The sequence below is a fragment of the Homalodisca vitripennis genome, unplaced genomic scaffold (genome assembly GCF_021130785.1).
Source record: "Homalodisca vitripennis isolate AUS2020 unplaced genomic scaffold, UT_GWSS_2.1 ScUCBcl_10563;HRSCAF=19509, whole genome shotgun sequence".
Taxonomy (NCBI): Eukaryota; Metazoa; Arthropoda; class Insecta; order Hemiptera; family Cicadellidae; genus Homalodisca; species Homalodisca vitripennis.
In genome coordinates, this window is record NW_025786680.1 from 1 (window position 1) to 16,541 (window position 16,541).

At 31.3% G+C, this 16,541-nt stretch overlaps 1 protein-coding gene across 1 annotated transcript; it reads left to right on the plus strand.

The window, feature by feature from the left end:
- The first annotated feature begins 1,943 nt into the window (after nucleotides 1–1,943).
- Nucleotides 1,944–16,399, plus strand: LOC124374850 (uncharacterized protein ZK1073.1-like). Its single transcript, XM_046832992.1, has 6 exons — nucleotides 1,944–2,101; nucleotides 7,647–7,716; nucleotides 11,368–11,435; nucleotides 12,941–13,060; nucleotides 16,166–16,199; nucleotides 16,265–16,399. Exons 1-6 carry the CDS (start codon nucleotides 1,944–1,946, stop codon nucleotides 16,397–16,399), a joined length of 585 nt encoding a protein of 194 aa, XP_046688948.1.
- The last annotated feature ends 142 nt before the right edge of the window (nucleotides 16,400–16,541 follow it).

A 16,541-nucleotide genomic window follows, 5' to 3' on the forward strand; every position in this document is an offset into this window, starting at 1 on the left:
AAATGTACCTTAAAGACAAATATACATAATAACTTAGCGCCTTCAAATAGTGTTTTTTGGCTATGTAATATACGTAACTGTCTCGTAATTGCAGTTTATAGTGAGGTGCAGGCGCTTTGAAACCTTTTATCTTTTGCAGCGTCCGCTTGGTGGTGAGTTATATCAATGGGCATAGCTTTATAAACTTCTATTCCCTCCGTGGAAAAAAATACGTATTACATACAAATTTTCACCAATTATCTGTCTAATATTTTTGCGATTCCACAAAAGACAAATTACACACAAACATTTACATTTAATCATATAATATACTAGGCGGGCGGGCCCCGGCGCGCTTTGCTGCGCATTTCAATTAATTTTTTGCCAAAAAGTTAGCCCGCCCGGCATTCGCTCACGCAATTTCCCGTTGAAAAACTGTACACTATATTCCATCTTATTCTTCCTTTGACTATCATCATTGTCTAAACATTGCTGATGAGTAATTGATAGTCGTGTCCATCGTGTTGGAGGGGGAGCCTCTTGGGCGGGGCGATTGGGAGAGGAGGCAGAGGGGAGGTGTATTAATTTTTATTTATTTAAATCTAATCTATTAATGACAACGGGGGGTTTTATGTACCATATTCTCCTGCCTCTATCTAGCTATGTTTACCCACGGCTATTCCGCACGCAAGAATCTTAAGTAACACCCCGAGAGTCCTTATCAATTTACTTAGTAAATTTTTTTTTTTTTTTACTATAATTAAATTTATAGATATTTAAATGTAGTTTATATCTCACGATGTCCACGGATTTGAGCTTGCCTTTTGTTTGTCTCGAATCCGAGAAGTTGAATATGTATCACACGGGAAGGGGATTTTGAGAACCATACTTCTGGATTTCAAAAAACAACTAAGGGTTGTGGAGGTGTTTATAACATTCTTTATATTTGTAGCCAACGTTTAGAGATAGGTTAATCTATGATAATCATCTGCATTTTACTCTTCTGATCAAGCTCCCCATGGAGCCATGGTTTTGTATATTTAAATAAATATTGCAGTTATAAAAAGTGTGGGTGAAATTTTTTACGCTCAAATTTTGAATTGTATTATCTGGACTAGTTAAAGTCGTATGGTTTAACAGTGGATTGCAAAAAACAGTTTAAAAAAACAAGAGATTTGTCGTTTCTCTTATAGCTTACTCTATGCTTTAATCCAAATCAATCAAAAAACATCATCTTATTTCCATTATGGTACAAAAAATATATTAGAAATCAATAGGAGCACCACATTTGTACATTTATAATATAAAATTACTTTAGATAATTAACACACAAAAACATAAAAACTACTAAACAAATTAAATACTTATATATATATATATAGACTGCTCTAATGAATTGTGGAAAATGTTAATTCCTCCTACATAGGGTGCTTATGCACCCTGTGCAGTGAGAGAAGAGAACTGAGTCCTCCATTAATCTCAAAAAAATTTATTATTCTTTAGGGAAATATGATGTTAAAACTAATGTTTGTTTAGAAAAAAAAATATATATAATAGAAAAATAATTTCATTTAATAAATGAATCGGGTTTTTTTAAAATGGCGTCGTAAGTCATCATTTTTCCGATTTCCACTTTTAATTTTTTTCGAACTCTATACTACTAGATACATTGATTTTCATTAAAAGGGCGTTTGTATCGTTATCATTTATGGTAGAAAAAAATACTTGAAATTCTGATTCAGTTTAAAAGGGCGTAAGTCAGTATTAGATTTTTTTTAAACAGGCGTAAGTCAGCTGCAAACCTTTAAAGCTGCTGTGTGTATGCTTGACTTACGCCCTTTCAAAAAAAATTGAAACACGCCAGCTGTTTCAATCATTACATCTTCATTCTTAATGAAGACGTGTTGTTTGTGTTTTCTAACCTTACTTTCTTGAGATATTTTATCTTTCATTACAAGCAGATGATGAATGATGTTGTGATTGGAAGTCCTCGTAAGAGGAAACGTCGAGATCCATCTAATTACAAACTAAATATTGTTAAAGAGGCTCGAATAAAGGGACAATCTTATGTCAGCCATAAGGGGAAAGAAGTGCCAGCCAAGAAACCACAATTTGATTGCAGGTAAGCTAAATAAATGTTTAAGTTGTTTAATTATCACAAATCAAACTTTTAAAACAAATTAAAACTCAATATGGCATACCTCACTAATGCTTTCTTACCTATCATGATGAGTTTTACCTAGATTGTTAGGTTATGTTTATGAATAGGACTACAGGTTTTCTTTGTCATGGTTAAGTATTGTAGCCTACAGTTCTTGTATGTTGTTACAGATGTGCCAACAAATGTTTTAAAAAAACCTCGGTGAGGAAGACTGTCTTGATGTATTCCAAAGATTTTATGACATTCCTTCCAAAAATGAGCAAGACTTGTATATCCAAGGATTAATTGACGCTGTAGATGTGCAACAAAGACGGCCTAGAGAAGACGTCGTGAACAGAGGAAAGAAAAATGCTTCATTTTCTTATCATCTTATGGTAGGAGTTACACGGAAAGAGGTTATGTTTTCAAAGCTTTTTTATCCGTGTTCTCCATTAGTGAGAAACGAGTTAGGAGGATTAGAAATCTAAAACTTCTAGGCAAAAACTCCTGAGGACAAAAGAGGTAAAGGTGTCAGCCATGCTTTACCTGTCGAAATTCTATCATTTAGTGCATGAGCACATACAATCTTTTCCACTCAAAGAAACACATTATTGTGGCAAAAAAAAATACTACTTGTCTGCAGACCTGAACATTAAAAAAATGTGGCAAATGTATCAAGAAAAACATCCGCAAGTTTATACCTAAGGTTAGCCTAAGTTTCTTTTGGCAATATTACCATGATAATTTTAACTATCCATTTGGTCGCCCACAAGTGGATGTATGTAGCACTTGTGAGGAAGCTCAATATTAAAATAAAATCTCCAAACTTGAATGATGTGGCGAAAAGAGCAGCAGTTGCTGAACTGCTTGTCCATAAAGCCAAAAGTAAAAAAATTTACTCAGGCTTTACAACATGAGCAATCAGAAGAGGGTAAAAATGAAAAACACGTGTTATCCCTAGCCTTTGACTACATGAAGACAATTTCAATTCCAAAATTACCGGTTCAAGAGCTCTATTACATGAGGCAGATATCAGTTAATGTTTTTGGGATACACAACCTAAAAGACAAACAAGACAACAATATTTTTGTACCATGAAGGAGTGGCAAAAAAAACCCCTAATGAAGTTTGTTCTTTCCTCAATGAGTATTTAAAGTCGGTGTCTGATCAGTATACTGAACTTCGACTGTTTAGTGATAATTGTTCTGGACAGAAACAAAAATCAGGCCCTTGTCAAGATTGTGTCTGTATCTAACAGACTCGGGGAGATTTAGGAAAGTGACTCAATACTTTCCCTTACGTGGTCACAGTTTTCTTCCCTGTGATAGGGATTTTGGGATCATTTCCAAGGCAAGGCCCTGAAGAAGAAAAATGACCGAATCTTTACTGTTCATTGAGATTAACACAAATCATTTTGCAGTGTTCCTCACGCTTTGACAAATTTACAGTCCATGAAGTGTCATCTGATGTTGTGTTTGACTTTAAGAAGTGGCAGGGGATATTTTACAAAAAAGTCATGTGTTTCGCAAGAAACAAAAGGCAAACAAACAAAAAAAGAAGACAAGGTGTCATTTCAGATTAGCTCTCTGTTCATGTTTGAGTACAACAGTGACAGCAAAGGATGTATCAAAGCTTATCCAAATATTAATGGAATTGTTATCGCATACATTCTTAATGTCAAAGACAAAAGAAGCAGTTTGTCCCCCAGCCAATTTGGCATATCCAGAAAACCGAGTACCGATAAAAAAAACCTAAGATAGAGGACATAAAGAAGCTAAGAAGTTACATTCCACAGGAACACTCACTCACTGTTTTATGAAGAAATTTACAACTGGCCAACTATTGACTGTGAACATAATGTGGTTGATAGTGATTTGAATTAGAACAAACAGAAACTTGATTAAACTTTTGATGGTTTTCTACATTTATTTAAACTTGTTAGTTACTATTTTTTAAATAAAGGACACACATTGTAATTTCATGTACTTTTTGTACTTTGCTATGTAAATAAATGCCTATTATTCATGAAATATCTTGTAATCATTCTATCAAAGATTTGATTTTTTTTAAAAGGGCGATATTTTTCAAATTTTAAAGTTTAAATATTACGTTTGTTTTTTACCGTTCACTAATGAAACTTTGTAAAAATACCTCTACTCTTAATACTTTATAGGATAATAAAATAAAAACCAACTTTTGTTACATAATCTTATACCTACAACAGTTTTTTTTTAGTTTTCCAAAAGTTTTCATTTCTTGACTTACGCCCTTTTAAAAAAAACCGATTCAAATATAAATACTGATAACGCTCATAGTGGTAAAGAAGAAAATATCAATATGAGGTTAAAGAAGAGACGCAATAACAAACATACTTATCAGTGATTGTAGGTAATTAAAATAAGGATAAACGACGAAATATTAGTTGATAAGAAATAAAAAAACCGACAGACAAACGGACTCCTCAGTCAGGACAATACTAGAGGCCTCTGCCCCTCCTTTCAATTAGCCTACCCCAACTAATCTTACCCCGTACCTCTATCTACCACGCTGGCCACCAACACCACACGCTCACACTCACACGCACAAACCCACATAACACCCCCCCCCACACACACACACACACACACACACACACACACACACACACACACACACACACACACACACACACACACACACACAACTATTACCATGCGATCACAATTATAAAAGCACGCTCCCATCCTGTAATCCAATTTTGGACATTAAATTCTGTAATTCAGATGTTATAATCCTTTCCATATAATCACGACCCACACTTTTTAACCAGTTTTTTACTTTTATTTTATAAGTTGATAGTTTATATAAAAACATATCCTTGAGAAAGTCCGGTAAATTTCTATAAATAATGTGAGAAACATAAAATGTATTTGTTTTTGAAAAAGGTTCTATTTAGCCTGGGTGTAAATATATGGAGGATGCAAAATTTCTTGTTGCGTAACTGGTGAGTTGGGAAATTCGAATATACTTCTGTAATTTTTGAAAATATATACAACAACTACTCTAACAAACAGTTGTCTTATATCCAAAAACATCCATTTCGGTGAACAGCGCCTCCGATGCGTAATGCCTATTTTTTCCCAGTGCTGCTTTAAAACTATAAGTGTAATATATGTTTACAAAGAAACAGCTGATTAAAAATTTGAAAAAGACGTTAACATATGTTTTGCTGCAATGCATTTCTTATGGGTATTTCTGTAACCAGTGGGGCGGAATCCTGAATCGGGAAAGGGGATGGGCATAGCTTATAAACCTTCTCCGTGGAAAAATACATATACGGTACTACAAATTTTCATCATGATCGGTCCAATAGTTCACCGATTCCATAAAGGACACAGCGACAAATACAAACATTCATTTTTATATATATAGATATATATATATATATATATATATATATATATAATATATATATATATATATTACACCAGTGACAAACTAACCATATATGCGTTGAAAATAATATTTAACCGGTTTTTCTAAAACCCACCTTGATGAACAAAGGTGTTGTAGTATCACTAGATAAAGAAATACGACGTTTTCCAATATATAATTTTTTATTTTCGTGCAAGGCCTTTCTGAATCAAAGATTCCCATCATCAGGCACTTCACAAATTATTCAAATGTTTACATTTTTGTAAATAATAATTAATTTTAATAATAACATATGGTAAACAAATTTGGATTTATGGTTAGCCAGTATCAAATATTTAATCAGAATTTAATTTTAATTTTTTTATAAATTGAGATGAGAGTAAAACTGAATTTTGAATTGGTCCGTCTTCATTATTGATAATTTTTTCTTGATTTTATGGTAATGTAAAATGTTTCCCAAGCATTTAAGTGTGTTGTGTGTTTGTAACTTCTTTTAATAATCGTAAATTTTTATTAGAGATTGTGTGTCCAGATTCAATACAGTGATTCGCCACAGCAGATTTTTCATTTCTTTTCTTCCATATTTTATGTGTGCAAAGTGTTCTTTGAATCGTGTTTTAATGTTCCTTTTTAGTTTGGCCAAATGTACAATTTATCACAGTCGTTGCATTTAATTTCATAAATTCCTGATTTGTTTTCGAATGTGGTTTTGTCCTTGGGATTTCCTAATATTTTGTGATAATTTGTTGTTTGTTTTATAAGTGATAGATATGTTTTGTATGTTTTTTTAAAAATTTTCTGCAATTGATTTGAAATGTTACTGTATTTTGTTCAGATGAATTCTTGTTTATTATCTTGAAGTGGTAGTAATGTTGTTCTAGATTTTCTTAATTTTCTCTTGATTGATTTGTGAAGTATGTTGTCAATAAGATTGTGTGGTGTAACCGTTAAAAATAGGCAATATCTTTGATGTAGTTTTAACTCTTTGTTGTAGTTATCGATAGATAGTGGAGTATTCAAAAGTCTGTAAAATCATTGAGTTGAAACTAGCTCTTTTTTGTTGAGGTGGATGGTTAGATTCGTTGACAATAAATCTATTTATATGCTTCGGTTTACCATATAGTTATTATAAAATTAATTATTATTACAAAAATGTAAACATTTGATAATTTGTGAAGTGCCTGATGATGGAATCTTTGATTCAGAAAGGCCTTGCACAAAATAAAAAATTATATATTGGAAAACGTCGTATTTCTTTATGTAGTGATACTACAATAACTAGTTTTTCCAATGCTCCAAAGATTCTACAAAGGTATGAATGTTGCACATAAGGTTATCGAACTGCAACAACAATTACTGCAACTGTCTTCCTTAACAATTGTACTGTAGTTAAAGGAAAACAAAAGGATGGCATACTCCTCCCCTTATATCATAAGCAGAATACAAGCTATGGAAGTAGGTTGCATTTTGACTGAAGTAGTCTTTTTAAGCTTACGTATGCACATATTTTCGTTGTAAAAATCAATATTACTTATAGCACCAGAAACATCGCTTAACTAAGGATACTGAAATAATATGTACCCTGATATGGTTTACTTATGTTTAAAAAATTGTGGGTCTCATTGTCGTACATCATAAATGCTATCACTAATAAATATATGGCCTTCCCTTTTGAAACTTACGTGTGAACCCGCGGGTAACTGCTAGTTTTTTCAATATTTAATGCTTTCATCATTGAATGTAGATGAAAATGTTCATACGACAGTTTATATTATATTTCAAATATTTTATTTTGGAAATTTTTATAAAAATGTTTTAATTTTTACTTTCCCTAAAATTATTTGACCAATATTTGGTCCTGTGTTGTTTATTGTCCCAGAAACTTTTAAGAATTAGATTTAACATTTTTAGATTACAGTTTGGAATTTAAAGACATAACTGGCAAACTGGTCAAATAAATATGGTCCGAAAAACTATCGAAATTAAACCGTTTTTAAAAAGTGTTTATAGGCTTTTTGGAACGTTTTTACCTCTATTTCAAACTGGAAAACTATGCATAATTGAATCAGAGTATAATCTGCCATAATAACATGTAAACGTTGTTTATAATAAGTGTCTTTGTTTTGTTTCAGAGATACGTAGTAAAGACAGACCGATGCGGCGATATAGTCATCCATGTCCAGGTAATACAAAATAATTATTTCTTAGAAATTCAGAACCTTTATTTTTTATCTATAAGTTAGTTTAATTATTTACTTAGTTACTAACTCTCAGATTTTTTATTTATATATATTTCCTGGCTGATCAATATATCCTTAAAAAGTTCGTAATATTATGTAAGTAAATAAGAAACTCTTCTTCTAATTCTGAATTTCTGAAATTAATAACTTTACATATTTAAGATTATTTTTAATTCTTTTGTTTAATCGTAAGTGTTTCACAATAGTAAGTACTTTAAATATTTTACATTATTTATAAGTGTAGAGGGATTTCAAAAATTGTTTTTACTAACTATGCTGCTAAATTATATTTAAGAAATATTAAACATATGTATGCTGTTGCTTAAAGTTTTACGTATAAACTAAATTATAAAGTTAAAAAATGATAATTTACCACTACAAAATAACGTTATTGTCTCCCAGAGTTACAATGAAATCAGGGTTGAATCAATTTGTTTTCGTGAACTTTAATTATTTTCCTATATTTTTAGCAGGATCTTTTGAGTGCGCTGATACACCAAAGTTTTGTTTTATTTTGGTAATTTTGATTTAAAAAACCTGAGGTACCAAATAAATATAGGGCTATTCTACCCTTTTATTCCTCCTTCATCAACAAAGTGCAATACAGAAAAACATGTTCTCTTCTCATGTCTTGTAGGAAGTTAATGTGTACTTTAACTCGAATCGGATCCCATCCCAAAATGTGTACCTCTTCTACTCAAGAACGTATCCAGGAAAACATTTGGGGGGGGGGTCCAGATAACCGACATTTTCCCGTAGTGGGCAGGCAGTTAGGCCCCATTTTGTTCCTTAAGAAGTTGTTGACCCGCTTCTTTGTTGAGAACGATATTTCCGCAGTACATGTCCGTAATACTGAATTATTTAAATAATAATAACCGTTTTCTAAAAAAGTAATTTAAGAAAATTGAAATTTTGGGGGGTCCAGACCCCTTGGACCCCTCGCTAGCAACATTCTTGCTTCTACCCATACATCTTCTTCTCTTAAATTCCTCCATACATCCGTTGATAAGAATGAGAGGATCCACAAAGAGCAAGGGCGATTTATGAAATTTTTGGATAAGGGTTTCGAAATAGCAATGTTGGGATGATTTGAAGGGACAGAATGATGAAACGCACACCTGAGGTTTACGTCTCAATAAATGTATATAAAATTTCGACCCCAAGCCACTCTATTATAAATCATTGGGACAGGGAAACTGGTTAAATACATGGATGATTATGTTTGAATCCTGCCACGCAAAGCGTACATGTCAAAAAATCGGTCCAAATAGCTTACAAGGAATTTTTTAAACGAATTTCTTTTTACCAGATGTATTTTTAATCCGAAAATGAAATACAGTATTTAATTAAAATGGGCATTTACGTTAAATTTTCATTAAGTGTTATATTATTTTTAATACGTTACATTGGATAACCGTAAAATGTTTATAGACACAACCAACACAAATCGGTAAATGCAATAAACAATAAATTTCGAAACCTCTAAAAAGGGTTGTACCTTTCACACTCAAGAAAAGTTTGCAGAGTAAAAGTTACATATCCTCACTCTGATTGGAATCTCATTATTATCTCTTTAAGTAGTATGCTTAAACATAAAAAATAGTTACTTTATAAGTTGTTATTAGGTTATGATTGTTCGATTACAGTATGCAAGACGTATAAATAAACTACATCAATATACAAAATTCATTTTTCAGTGTGTTTAAAAAAATGTAATATGGTTATGAGAATGGTAACATTTAACTATAATGCTCCTTGAATTATTGTTATAATTTTATACCGATATGTCCTTAATAATGTCTTGTCCTGTGAGGCAAACCTATTTCCATTGTTATATTCTAACCTCTACAGTACTGGTAGTTTAATATTTGGATCGATTCAAACCGTGTAAATCGTTTACTCCACACTCTCGTTGAATTATGAATAAAAACTATGCCTGTTGAATGAAAGGGATATTATTTGCCGAACAAGTAGGCCAAGGTAAGGGAAAGGGATGGAGCAGTCTGGGGTCCGCTGACACAAGGTGTTAGTAGCAAACGGTGGAAAAAGAAGACACGTGCACAGATCGATGACTTACGTCACAATGATAACGCTTGAGTATGGCTTCATCCTCCTCCCCCCTCCGCCCCCTGCAACACTCCAAACTTTCCTGGTACTCATCTCCACAGAGCACTCGCACACGCACAGGCACAGGCACATCACAACACTACCTGCAGAAGAAAATTCCTAACATTTCACATCGTATTCTTTCTTAAGAACCATAGAGTAACTATTATAATATAATATATTACTCTATGTTTAGAATGAAGCTGAATTTACAACGTGAATTTTTTATAAGATTAATTATTCTTATTTTAAACCTTTAAAAAATATAAGATATTGGTAATGAATAAGCACTGTAATGGATGTATTACACTGTGTAAATTACGCAATGGAGTTTGACCATGAAAGTGATTTTATCTTACGATAAATCAAAGTAAAGACAATTTTAATATAAAAGTAAATAATAATTAGACATGTAATTGTTTTTTTATGTGTATGGTTCTGTGTAATTTACTGTGTATTAATGAGTTTTTGTATGTTTATAATTTTGCGTGTTAACCGGAAGTAGACCACAAGTTTGTCGAGCAATTTTTGAAATGGTTGAAATTTTTCCGTTTTGGATTTGCTGCCTCGTAGTTTAATTTTATTTAGAGTTGTTTTTCATCTGTTCCTGGAATAATGATAACGTACATGATTGTTTTGCTGTTAGTAAAAGGTTTTGTGGAGTTTCTAGTCGCATCTATCAAAATAAGACAAACCCATACATATCCCAATCTCCGTTCTAGGCACTGGGGAAGCTGCAAGATTTAAACCGTCCATAGCCTATATCAAGTTAAAAAAAAAAAAAAAAAAAAAAAAAACAGCAGAATATTTAGTACCATGTGGTACCCCATACCAATTTGCGGTTGTTATTTGTTTTGGGACATTAAGATTATATAAAATAGAACAAAATAAAATATAATAAAAAATTATATTGAACATTTTGAATTGAAATTTAGGCTAACTACATTTAATATGAAAATGTTCTCTTATTAAAAATATTACAAGTACACCATATAATGTTAGCATAAATTAAATTAATTAATTAAATAAAATAATATATACACATTAATTGTAATTTATTATTATTATTTATTATTGGGAGTGCCGATGGCCGAGTGGTCTAAGAATTTGGGTGAGTTAGCGCTGGCTGTGACTTTAACTTTTTATCAGTACCATCGACCTTGTACTGTATCGACTCTCCCCCTTATCTGTGTGATAAGATCCTCGCACAGGCCAGTGGCCCAGGAGGACGGGCAGAATACGGCTCAAAAAGGGATTCGCCTCTCCTTAAAAAAATAAATTGAGTTTTTGTCTGTCGAGCTAAAAACTTAATAATGTATCTACATGTACACGAGTTATTATTTAAGATATTGAACATACTGATAATATTGTAGTAAGTCTCTGACATTGGACGTGTAAATAGTTTATGTTGATTATTATATTACTAGCATAAAGTGATATAATTATTTGTTTAATAAAACATAAAATTTGGAAATAAAATGTTTTCAGGGTGATGTCTCTCAACAAGACAAGAGAGCCGTTTTCCTTACAGTCCATGACCTTGGGTGTAACCGTAAGTTAAATAATAATGCATAACTATTAGTACATAAGAACAATAATTCGTTTTAACTTATTTTATATAAAAATGCAAATATATACGCTACATATAATGTTACAAGAAATGGTGTTAATTATTTAATGTGTACTTTTAGCTGTCAGGAATGTAATTTAAACTATAACCATGCCTCATGTTAGTTCTGTCATATTTAATTAATTACCAATTGTTTTCCAGTGAAATTTTGTATATTAAAAAAATTATTTTGACTTGTTCAATTTTAAAATGCAAACATATACATATTATATTATAATTTTATGAAAGAGATGATAGTTATTTAATTTTTAGGAATGTAATATAAATTAAATAGTGCGCTTTATGTTATTTTTTTATATTTTAATTAGTTACTGTTTGTTGCCCACTCAAAGATTAATTTTCTTTTTTATTGTATATGTTTGGCCTAGCACTGAAACTTTTGTAAGCTACTTTTCAGTTAGTCATTCTTATCATCAGGAGTAAAATTATTTTGTTGTTACAGAAACATAGAAGACAAACAAAATTAAAATGGTTGTATTAAATTTAATATAACTTTTGTATTAAATTTACCCATCTAGAACAAGGAGCCTACATGTACTTCAGAAACATTTTAACAATATACAATAATATTTTGTCCACTGTTTATGCGAATTTGTCAAATTGTAGCATTGTAAACAACTTTTAATCATTTCATATGTAATTATCACCTAAGACCAATAAATATTAGGCAGGGGCTAATTAATATGGTAGTATAACCATTCACTAAAGTTATGGGTTATCTTTGTTTCAACATAATAAACATGTGTTGTATAATGAATCAAAATGCTCACTGATCTAGTGGTGTGTACATTATATATAATTATTGATACATTTCCTCGAATCTGTTACTCTTCATTAGGTAAAAAACTATTCTTGTATTCAATAAATCTATACTGTACAATAGTTTTTGACAATAATGCTGCTTAATAAAAAATTGTTGTCTGTTTGCTAAAAATTGAGTAGGAATTAGCTGCCACTTTTATTTTCAAAGGTATAATAAATACTTCGAGATATTATTGTACACCTCTAAAATGCAAACCCTAAATGAAAACTTTATATTCAATTGTAGTGTGCTTGTAACTAAAAGAAACAGAGTTTTTAATAAAAACTATAATGAAAGTCAATTTTTTGAAATGTGTAAAGCTAAAAATTACAATTTAAAACCTTTATCATCCTTACCTTCAAAGTTTATCTGAAAAAAAGAATAATAAAGCTAATTTTTTAATGTAATTATTGTTGAGATATGTAACATCATTGTATTTGATTATTCCGAGTTAATGGACCATTGTGTCAAAATTTATATAGCATTGTAAACAAAGTCAATTTTGGTGCAAAACAATGTGAGCACAAATGGTGGAAATACAATTAATTATAAACACATTTGGCGTCTCATATTTATTTATTTGTAATACTATTCATTGTGTTACAAGAATAACATTTATAAATTTCCAGATTACTCTCGTTTGAGGACTTCATAACAAGCCCTGTATTGAGTGACATCAAGGAACGGTCTATATTTATCCATGTAGATGTTCCTGGGCATGAAGACAACGCAGATCCACTGCCTGACTCGTGAGTATGAATTGTCCAAGTCTTCACAAGTCTTCCGGACCACAGACTCAAAACTCAGTTTCGGCCTTTAAGATCAAAATGTGGTGAAACGACTTTGATATTTTACTCCATAAGAACAAGTTTTAAAACTTTTCACACAATGTTTAGTCCTTAGTTTTGGCCAAGAATTATTAGAAGGTCTCGTTATAAAGATATTAATAAGCATGCAAAAGGTTTTTTTTATTTTTCTGCCTGACTCGCGAGTACGAGTTATACAAGTCTTCGGACCACAGACTCAAAACTCAGTTTCAGCCTTTGAGATGAAAATGTAGTAAAACAATCTTGATGTTTAGGTACTCCATAAGAACAAGTTTTAAAACTTTGCACACAATTTTTAGTCCTTAGGTTTGGCCAAAGATTTATATGAGAGTCGCGTTAAAAAAATATAATAAGCATGCCAAATTTTGTTTTCCAAAAAAGTGTATTTAAATTGTTTTTTTTATGATAAACGATTAAAGTACAAGAAAGCTTCAGATTGTTTTCTGAAAAAAAAAAACAACAATTTAAAAAAAGTCTAGTCTCAAATGTTGGGCAACAGTGGCAATATCTTATTATATAATCAGTATTTAGAATATCCTTCGGTTTAAACATTGTATTGTCCAACTCATTTTTTAACCGGCTTGTATTATTTTTTCATTCACCAATTTAAAAAAAACACTAAACTCAATTAATTCCTATTTTTCATATAATACATATAAATCAACCCATCAGTCATTAAATATAAATATTCTATTGAACTACTTTCACAAACATCTCAAGAAAAAGAGAATAAAAGAGAGAGGCAATAAAATTAGGCTTATAAGCAACAAGAAGAAATTCTTTAATAAACAAACAACAAAGCAAAAACAGACAAAGTGATTTTAGAATAGCAACATGTTTTATTGATTACAATTTTTAAACGTAACAAAAATTAACTACCCTATATAGTATAGAATAAGTAAATATATTATTTACAAATTGTGAATTTTTCGTTTAAAGTGATGACTTTTAGGTATAAATTTTCAGTCTTGTAATTCATAACCACGGGTTTAAATATTACAAACATAAACTTACAAACAGGTTTTAATGTACAACACTTTTAAAAAATATGATTTGCAAAAAATATCATTGGTATTTCTTTACTCGTTCGCTAAAAGGAGAATTGAATCCCAAAGGTGCATTGTATGGTATCTCCTTATACAATGCAAACGGGTCCTTCTCTTACTATACCATGTATATCACATTTGAAATTTGTGGTAAGAAAATTACTGAATCTGTTAAGTCAGTAAAAAGCCCTGCATCAGTAATGACAGAGTCAATCTGTGAATCATTATACAGTTTTATTAAAATATATGTACAATATTGAAACTTTATTTATCTAATATAAATATTTACGTAGAAAATACCTATAAACTGAAACATAACTGAACCTACATACTTATTGTCTATTTTCACTGTCTTTTCGTAGATTCCTAATGGTGTAAAAATTGTCCAGAACAATGAACAGAGTCTAAATTTTAATACTGTAGTTGGAATCGTATAAGAGATATTATGAGGACAAATGTACAGATCTGTGTTTTTAGTCATTTCAGTTTGTAGCTTTATTTAAGCACTGCCAGTGATATAACTTCTAATAATCCAAAAGATTCACTTTATCCAATTCAAATTTTAAAATCTATAAAAAAATTCTGCTTTCTTTAAAATTCAAATGGGTTGTAAAGCAGTGAATATCATTGTCATAAAAATATGAAGTATATTAGGAAAACTACTTACTGGACCATGTACATAGACACATGACTTCCAGATAAATCTTTATTAGCAGCTATTGTTACACAATCTACTCTGACACAATTGAATGTTAGAAACTATCCTCATCAATCATTACAGTTATGATCTTTTTACTGACTTAATCATAATTCTTTTGTGTATAAACAGACACAATTAATCTAACATTGGTGTTGTAATGTCTTGGCAAAAACACAGTCTTTTAGGGTTCATTCAGTAGGGCTAAACTCAATTTATTTTGTAATGTTTACTTTCTTCCTACAAATTTTTAGTATTCCCATATCCAAGTTTTATTACTGTCCAAAAGACATACACAGTTGTTCAGTTTAACTACTCAGAGTCCAATTCAGATTTACAAACTTACAGAGTTTACAAAGATGGGTACTTGATACCAACTTCAATATTTTCCATTCTGTTGACAGTTTGGACCCGTAACCAAATTGTCGGGAATCAACAAATATTAAATACGTTGACGAAAATACGTTCACAGTATTTTCCCCCTCCCTTGCAATTGCTCAGTAACAATTAACATCCAAAATGGAGTGAGAAATAGTGAAAGTATTGATCCTACCCAACACTTTCGAAGTAAAGAACAAAAATTGGTTGCTATAAAACAATAGGTATAAAAATTTTAAAAAACCCAACACTTCTGCCTTTCTTCTGCCTTTCAATAATGTCTAAAATCTCAATAATTATAACCCTTTGCAGACAGCTAAAAATTACAACAACAAAATCTTTATAGAAACACTTTTTTGAAACATTTTTATGTTAAAACTTAGTGTGTGTTAGTAAACTTCCACCAATTAATTTTTCTACTTTTTATGGCAAGAAAAAGTAAGCTGATATTTAAGACTCTGCTAATGTTGCCAACTCACCAAACAAAATGTCCCTTAAAAAATCATACAATTTTTGTTTTAAAGGTTTATTTATATTTTTTTATTAAATTTTGTAAGTACAGAACAGTTTTACATAACAAATAAATTTGTTATGGTTTTTCCTCTGATTTTGCGAATACGACTGCAAACCGTCCACGAAGAATGTGTATATATCCACAATCTATTCGTGAAGGATTAAGTGAAATACTGATGCATGATACTCAGTGGATAAAGCAAAGTATTCAAAATTATTTGAAATTAGATCCTCTAGACCACTAAAGTTCGAACTCTCGTAGATTTATCTAAATACAAATACACCAACATAGATACGTTAAGGATATGCAATTCAGTGTTCCAATGGATGTTTCAATTTAGGCTTCAAACATAACATAATGGACTTGCCAATGACCCCCAGTGGGTTGTTATGGTTCCAGTTCCCATCATCTCCAGCACAGCCATTGGTGAGGAACTTAATATGCTAGTCCTGGACTTCGTGAAGGGGTGAAAGTAACGTGATTGGAACTAGGGAGAGGGTGCAGGGGCCAATGTCTTGGCGAGGTTTGGGGCTGGGCTCTATCCACCAGCGGACACCCTCGGGATGATACTCCACTCAACTGCACTGGCTGCGGCTACCACCGTCAAGGACAACTTCAAAAGCTAAAAGTAAGTTTCAATTATTTTTCCTTGAAGAATTACCCTCAATGCACTATGACTATTATGCCAAATAAGATGCAGTGATACAAAAAATCAGTAACTACTTTTTTCGTTTTTTTTCTATCACTGGAAAACCAATGGCAATGTCT

Excerpts from the sequence above, each read along its gene's own strand:
- LOC124374850 (XM_046832992.1), top strand. The coding sequence starts at position 1,944 with ATGAATGATGTTGTGATTGGAAGTCCTCGTAAGAGGAAACGTCGAGAT. Across the intron at positions 2,102-7,646 it reads AAACCACAATTTGATTGCAG|TGTCTTTGTTTTGTTTCAGA; the intron begins GTAAGCTAAATA and ends GTTTATAATAAG. Across the intron at positions 7,717-11,367 it reads ATATAGTCATCCATGTCCAG|GGTGATGTCTCTCAACAAGA; the intron begins GTAATACAAAAT and ends AAATGTTTTCAG.